The sequence below is a fragment of the Plectropomus leopardus genome, chromosome 19 (genome assembly GCF_008729295.1).
Source record: "Plectropomus leopardus isolate mb chromosome 19, YSFRI_Pleo_2.0, whole genome shotgun sequence".
NCBI lineage: Eukaryota > Metazoa > Chordata > Actinopteri > Perciformes > Serranidae > Plectropomus > Plectropomus leopardus.
The window spans coordinates 2,071,405-2,079,118 of NC_056481.1; the positions used below are offsets into that span (position 1 = coordinate 2,071,405).

General features: G+C 43.1%; 1 protein-coding gene across 1 annotated transcript in view; it reads right to left on the bottom strand.

The window, feature by feature from the left end:
• Positions 1–1,842: 1,842 nt before the first annotated feature.
• Positions 1,843–7,714, bottom strand: part of cep131 (centrosomal protein 131) — a 19,160-nt gene continuing 13,288 nt past the window's right edge. Inside the window, exons 12-22 of the mRNA XM_042508605.1 lie at positions 7,242–7,370; positions 6,963–7,149; positions 6,576–6,673; positions 6,166–6,345; positions 5,885–6,076; positions 4,738–4,875; positions 4,275–4,400; positions 4,081–4,197; positions 3,813–3,842; positions 2,917–3,019; positions 1,843–2,293 (exon numbers count right to left, since the gene is read on the bottom strand). Of these exons, the coding sequence (XP_042364539.1) occupies positions 2,088–2,293; positions 2,917–3,019; positions 3,813–3,842; positions 4,081–4,197; positions 4,275–4,400; positions 4,738–4,875; positions 5,885–6,076; positions 6,166–6,345; positions 6,576–6,673; positions 6,963–7,149; positions 7,242–7,370 (1,506 nt within the window). The 3' untranslated portion in view covers positions 1,843–2,087. The remainder of the gene's footprint in view (positions 2,294–2,916; positions 3,020–3,812; positions 3,843–4,080; positions 4,198–4,274; positions 4,401–4,737; positions 4,876–5,884; positions 6,077–6,165; positions 6,346–6,575; positions 6,674–6,962; positions 7,150–7,241; positions 7,371–7,714) is intronic.

Consider the following 7,714-nt stretch of genomic DNA (forward strand, 5'->3'; position numbering starts at 1 on the left):
TTTTTTTTTCTTGATTTGATGATTTTAAATTTTTAAAAAAGAAGATGATAAAGTTTTGATGATTTTTTTAAAGAAAACATGCCCGTGGTTTGGAAGACACCAAAAACGACACCATTTATCTGGGAAGTCTGCAGTGACGGACTCTGGTGCCGCTCTGACCTGGTGTCTCCTCTCCTGCTCCTCTCTGCTCTTGTCCAGCTCGTCTCTGAGCGCTCGTCCAGCCAGAGAGCTGTTCTCCTCCAGCTGTCGGCGCAGATCCTCCAGCTCAGCTCGCTGCCTGCCAGACGAACACAAAGATGAGCTTTGAAAAGTGAAACCACAATCATCCCTAACAGTCACCACCTGTAAAAATACAGCCGATTCACTCAGAGCAGTTTCGGGCACCAAAGCTGGAAAAGGATCTTTTTGAGTAAAGATGTCACGAGAACTGATACGTGTGGCTTCTGCTGCTGGAGTTCACTTCCAATCCTGCACATACGTACGCTCATAAACACCAGCAGCGTGACGAGGCGCTGAGTGTCTGTTCTGCACCTTCTAATCGCCAAGAGTTAAAAATGTTCAACTTTTTGTAAAACGCTCATCACTGTCATTTTTTTACTCAGCTGGTCAACTTCTAGAAACTAGAACCTGAACCGAACGCCACCGCTGAACTAAACGCCCGAGGGGAAGGTTTTTTTATTTTCCAGATTGACGACCAAACGTCTGGAACATTCTGGACGCCTCTCGTTACAAAAACAGCTCCGGTTTATGACTCTGGATTTTCACAGTGGAGAGAGTGACACACAGGTGACCTTTGACCTCACCTCGCAGCCAGCTGGGCCAGACGCTCCTTCTCATCGGCAACCTCCTTGTAGAGACGCCTCCTCTGCTGCTGCAGGGACAGCTCCTCCTCCTGAAGCTGCTTCTCATACCTGACACACACACACACACACACACACACACACACACACCTGAATGTGACTGTGCACAGGCTGCTAACATACTGACACGTGCAATCATCACACAAACACGTCTAATTAACGAAACTCGTGCTGACGGCTGTGAATCTGATGCTCATTATCTCTTCGCAGTCCTGCAAAAAACGAAATCATCCCCGCATGATGTCGTATGCTAATAAAATTAAAGCCTCTTTTTTACTGTGTGTGTGTTTGTGTGTGTGTGTGTCAGTGTGCAGTCATCATGATTTCACTGTTTCCAAAAATAGCCATGAGCAGCGTGTTGAATGAACTCTGCCGGGTTTTAATGCGCTGAGCTCCTGTTTGTTTCAGCTTCAGTTTAAAGAGCCGAGCGCTTTTAAAGGGTTAATTTTTTCATCCTGGACTCTGTTTTTCTGTTTAAAGCCATTTTCACTCAGGACTAGTGTTGCACAGGGACCTTTGGAAATTTGTAATATTTCATCTGTGATTTTAATACAGTGAAAATCATCAACTCGGCATCTCTGAAATTTTCTGAAGGGGAGACGATAAAAAAAAGCTTAGAAAGCTTATAAATGTGGAAATACAGAACTCAACGCTGCATGTGTGAACACCACGAGCTGCAGTTCGGCGAGGCTGCCGTCACACGCCGCTGATGCGACTGTGTGAAACACACTTTAGACACACAAGGTGCCTCCAGCTAAAGGCAGCTTAAATTTAAGACTTTTTAAGGCTTTTCAAAATTTTTTATTACCATTAAATGAAATTTAGGACCAATTTTACAATAACAAAAACTAAAAAAAAACTAAATCCATAAAATCCGACTTCCCATGTCTCAACATTTTTTTAAGACTTTTGGAATACAGAATGAAGATATTTGAATATCAATTAAGGCCTTATTTTTACGTTTATGAATTCAATGCCTTTTAAGACTTTTTAAGGATCCGCAGGAACAAAAAACTGTGGGAGATTCGGGTCCAGTTTTTTTAGGTTTTCTTATGAAAACCAGTTAACATCTACCGTGTTTATTTGAATTTCTTGCGTGGCGTGTTTGCATCCTTATTTTTTGCATGAATTAAAGAATGATTTCAGCCTGTAGATCAGAATGAAGTGCAGCAGTATGTGATGTGTGTCCCTGGGCAGGAGGTCAGTGTCGGTCCTGACGCGACCTGCCTACCTCTGTTTGGCGAGCTCCCTCTCTCTCTGACACTGCTCGTCCTTCTCTCTCTCCAGCTGCTGCCGGAGCTCCTCACACTGCCGCACGAAGCGCTGCGCCGCCCGGTCGTCCGCCTGCAGCAGCTCCGCCTCGTGGAGCGTCCGCAGCTTCTTCAGCTCCTGCTTGTGCTTCGAGATCAGCTTCTGGATCTCTGGCTCCAGACCTGAGGGGGGAGGAGGAGGAGGAGGAGGAGGAGGAGGAGGAGGAGGAGGAGGAGAGTACAGTTCATGTTTCCTGTGGCTGCAGCATGTTTGTTGCATTTAGTGGGAAAATAAAAGATGATTCAGTTTTTTAAATAATAACTCAGGATGTTTGTGAGTCAGATTACTGTAATGAAGGTTTATTTTAGGTCTCAATGTTGCTGAAAACAGACGTAAATGTGCCTGAGCAGTCACTGAGTAAACACATATAAACAGTTCTGGGCTCTGTGATTACAAAAACACTTGATCAACACTGGATGACGTCTGTCTGCGACTTTTTATTAACCCTTAGAGCTCCGCTTTAATATTACACACATCGTATCATTATGCACACAAAATGCACTGATTGAGGGATACTTCGCAGATTTTCTACCCTCTACGTGTGAAAACTATCGGTTAGTATGTGTAAATGAATTATAAACTCTAACATCGTGTCATAATCCTGATAAAGCACGACAGCGGCACAGTGGCGTATTTGGATGAAAATGAAGTGTTTGATACGTTCAAACAGTCGACACTAACAGATCTGCGGTGAAGCTGTTTATACTCAGATTTCCTCGCTGAGCGGCGTGTGTGTCTTCAGTACCTTTGACTGTGATCTCTTTGATCTTCTTGGTTTTCTCGTCGATCCATTTCTCCCGGCGGATCTTCTCTGTGGCGCTCATTAGCTCTTTCAACTTCTTGATTTCCTGCGGAGGGAGGAGCGGACGTTATGACTGTGGACTGATGTCACAGTGAAGGGACGGAGAATTCATTTTATTTAACTCAAACGAGGAACTCTGTTCAGTTTTTACACAGTAACAACAACAGTGACAAATTTATGGGGCATGCGTGTTAAAAGATCAAAAAAATAAATAACACAAAAGTTAAAAGAAGACGAGATCAAACAAATTCTGGGCAACACAATTAAAAGGTAAATGTGATATTATTGATATTTATATATATATATGACAAATGAAATGACAAAAAAGGGTAAATAAAAATGATTAATATATATAATAAAAATTAATAATATTCTTTTTTGTTAATTTTAACGATATAATTAAATAATTATAAATCTAGTTTTCTTGATATTCCCAGTCATCTTATAACTTTCTAATGATTCTTTCTCTCTTTTTTTAAAAAGCTAATTTTCAGTTCATTTTCCAGCTACATTTTACTTATTTTTTGTTGCTGGTGCTTTTTTTTCTTGTGTTTGAGAGAAATAAATGTGCCAAAGTTTCAAAGGTTTAAATGTTTGTGAAAGGCCTCTGAACACAGCACAAGGAAAGGGTTAACATGCCTTTAACCTCATCACATTAATCAAACAGTGTTTCATATCTAACTCTAGAGATAAATGAGAAAAGACTCAGGGGACTCACATGCAGACAGACTGTCCAACAGAAGTTGTGAGGGACAGACAAGTGAAAGGACAAAGGAGTGGAAGAATGAGAGAGACGGCGGTGACGAGGATGACCGGGTTAGCGGAGAAAAAAAAGTTACCTCGCACAACGGACCCAGAATTTGCCACACCTGAAAGCGAGGGAAAAACAGACACACAAAGACAGAGAAGAAGAAGAAGAAGAAGAAGAAGAAAAAAAAGACGATTAAACACAAGCAGCGCTGCAAGAAAGCAAGTTACACACCGTGAGCACACAGGATGCAGAGCAGAAGCAGAGCAGCTGAAGTTATCTGCAGGGAAATCTCAGAGGTGCACATGCAAACTCTTCAGTCCTCAGATCATTTTTGAGTTTTGGGAACTTCTTCTCACCATTTCATGCTGCTCCTGCATCTGTGCGATCTTCTTGGTGTACTTCTGGTCCACCTGCTTCAGCTCTGCCACCACTCCTTCACAGCGCTCGCTCAGAGCCTTCTTGTCATTGATCAGCTGCAGAAACACAGAAGACGTTTTAGAAACACGTCAGAGGAGGTGGATGGAGCGGAGACCGGACCGCGTCCGCCCACCTGATCGATGAACGTGAGGTGTCTCTGGATGGTGGCTTCGTATTGTTCCTTCTGGAGCTGGAAGTTTCTGTTGAGCTCCTTCTCCGTCTCCTTCACGTGTCTCACTGTGAGCTCCCTCTGCTGCGCCTGGAGGACGCAGAGGAGACAAAGCAGCATTCATTTCAGCAGCTATTTTAGATTTGGTCTTGAGCCCGTTTCACACAGCGTCGGCAGCGTGTGAGCAGCACCGAACGTGGTTTTCTTTGGCGCGTATGTTAACAAGTGAGAGCATCCACACTGCCCGCCTGCGCAGCGCTGGTGACGCGCGTCTTAGCTGTGTGTCAGCTGCAGCACGTCCGGAGAAATACAAAGATTTCTGTTTTCTTTGTTGTTGTTTTTTAAAATCTAAGTTTTTATTGGAATCAGATTGGTACACTTCATACGGGACCAAAGTCACTGACTGTGATGTGTGTGCGTTTCTCACCAGAGCAGCCTGCAGCATGTTGACGGTGCGTTTCTTCTCCTCCAGCTCCAGTTTGATTCTCATCATGGAGCCGCTGACCTCGGCGGCGGTGGCAGACGCCTGCTCGACGCCGACCAGCTCCTCCTCAGACAGCACGGCCTGAAACACACAGGATCTCTTTAATAGCCAGTCGACTCGTCTCGGCTTCTGCTTACATTTCGTTATTCATGAGGAAATACAACAAATATCAGGATTAACCCTTTAGGGACTGTTTGGTTCATTTTACATGCTTTTTATTCTTCATTTTTATCATTTTGTCTGTGTTCATGCATATGGCAAATCATTTTGGCAAGATTGTGTATCTGAGTGTAATCAGTGAATTTGCAGCTCAGCTCCTACAATAAGTCTAAAATACACTGTGGAAACTAAATAGTTACATTCAGACTGTTCAGGTCAATAAATGCTCCATTGAAACCCATTCAAAGTGACATTTTTGATCCCACAGCCATCAGAGCAGAAAAACAGGACTTGTATTATTTCTGGGTGTCATTCTGGGCTTTTGACTCTGAATTTGTCATTTTGACTATTTTTCACATACAGTAAAAATACATGCTAGTTCCATTAGTCATAATCAGTGTTGCTGCTAACCACTGACATATCCCAGACTGGGATCTAAAAAAATCTGCTTAGGATGTAGTATATTGAAATCAAGCTATTTTGTGTTGGCATTTGCTGGCATTTAGGGATTTCAATTCTGAAAATTAATGAATATTTTATATTTAATATTAGGACTGATGTTGGTTAAAAAAAATAAGCTAAATGAAAGTAGAATATCATATGAACGTATAATATGTTTTAAAACCTGTTTTTGAAAAGCACATTTTATGCACAGAGCAGTATGAGTGTGAGTGTTTTAGTGTGAGTGTTTAGAAAATATCATTAATGTATAATATTTTTTTTTTGTGCAGAGCGATACGAGCGTGTGTGATTTCAAAGTGCAGCCCTAAGGGTTAAGATTATCTACCAGATTTAAAATTAAATATTTACTGGTTTAGCTAAATGGCTGTTTGACTGGAAATATAACCAAAAAATGAATAAATACATAACGTTGTCATTATGGCATATTTCAAGTGCTCGACTGTCACAAATCAAACTGCGGGACGCCGACCTCTCTGTGTGACCCCGACGTGACGGATCGCGGCCTCTCCTGTTCAGACTTCTCCATCTCGTCCAGGAAGCTCATGATGCTCTGCAGCTTGGCCTCGGAGAGCAGGGCGCCCCCGTCTGGCAGAGCGGGGTGGTGACTCAGCTGGCCGTGACGCTCCAGGTTGTCTGTGGTCAGAGAGTTGGAGTCTCCGTCCTTTAAAGAGACACAGAGGAGACGCAGGTCACAGCCGGCTGAAGATCTGAGAAATCACGTGATAAAGATGCCGCGTCAGGACGTCTCACCTCATCGATCCAGGCGTATTTGTCTTTGCTGTAGACCTTTGGCTCCGACAGCCGCTCTGGCTCCTCCTCCAGCAGCTTCAGGGTGTCCAGCAGCTCGTTCAGGGTGGTTTTGGACTGAGCCCTGCTGGACGGAGCTCCCTGCCGCTGGTCCTCCACACTCACCGACCTCTGCAGGATCTCCTGGAGCACGGACACAACAAACACGCGTACAGGTGTTAACTTTTATGTATTTTTACCTTTTTTTTTTACTTTATATTGTTTACTTTGTCCGGTGACATTTATGTCGATTTGAACAGTGTACGTTTAAACTTCTGTTTAATCATCAGGTGAATTGGCAGTTAGAAATATTCCTGCATGTCATACTTTAAGATCCTGATCATTTATATAGTTAAAATCTGTCAGAGATTTACCTGTGAACACTGGGAGCCTCTGCAGTTAGACAAAGCCGGAGAAACGGCTCTGAAGCCGGAGAGCTCACCGAACTCAGCCACCATGTTCAGGTTATAGTCTGTGGAAACATTAAATCGGTACAGTTAGTACAGGGTTCTTTGGTGCTTTAACCCTACGAAACCTGAACAAACTGGCTTGATTTCACTCAGAAACACAAAAATAAGGTAAACAAGCAGCACAACAAGAAATGGCCAAAATGTGGCAAGAAATTTCTTTAAAAAATTACAAAAAAATACATGAAAAAAAAAGTAGAGATCAAGAGTCAAGTAGGTGAAATATTGCTTTAAGTGTAGATGAAGATGTTTTGGTGTTCGATAAGGCTCTCACTGCCACAGAGACATACACACCTGTGTTTTTAGCTTTGACGTCTGTGGGGGACAGCGGGCTGTTGTTGCTCGGTGACGCTGGACTTTTGTTGGTGGGACAGATCCTGGGCGGCTTCTTTCGTCCTCCCGTCTGCCTCAAACCGTCCAGCTCCAGCTCGGCCGTGTGCTGAGGCTCTGCAACCCGCTGGACTCTTTTCTGCTGCAGCTCCTAAAACACGCCACCAGAGGGAGACATCAGTCAACTCAAGAGTCTGAATAATGAATTTAACCCCGAATTCGAGTTAATTAAACAGTTTGTACCTCTGATGAGTTGACCTGCGACGCAGCGAGGCGGGCCAGACGAGCTTTCTCTTTACGGTTTAACTTCCTGTCGTTCTGCTGATGCTGCTGCTCCGGGCACACGTCCGCCTCCACTCGGTCCTCCGGATCCTTCAAGGGAGATACAGAGATGATCTGTTAACCCCGTGAAACCTGAGCAAACTGTTTGATTTCTTTCAACAACATGGGGAGAAAGCCATGAGCAACTTAGGAAGACATGGCCCCGAAAACTGTAAAAAGTTACAACAAGATGACCTGAAAAAAGACTCCAATTAAATACATTCAAATAGCAACATTTAGCCTGAATATCAATATTTAAATTTTTTGGAGATTTTTTGAACAGGTCTTGAAAAATTTGAGCAAAAAACCTTCAAGTTAAATTTTCGACTATTAACTACTAGTAATTTGCTATTAAAGACCCCAAAAAGTGTAGACATTTTTTTCTGTCACATATT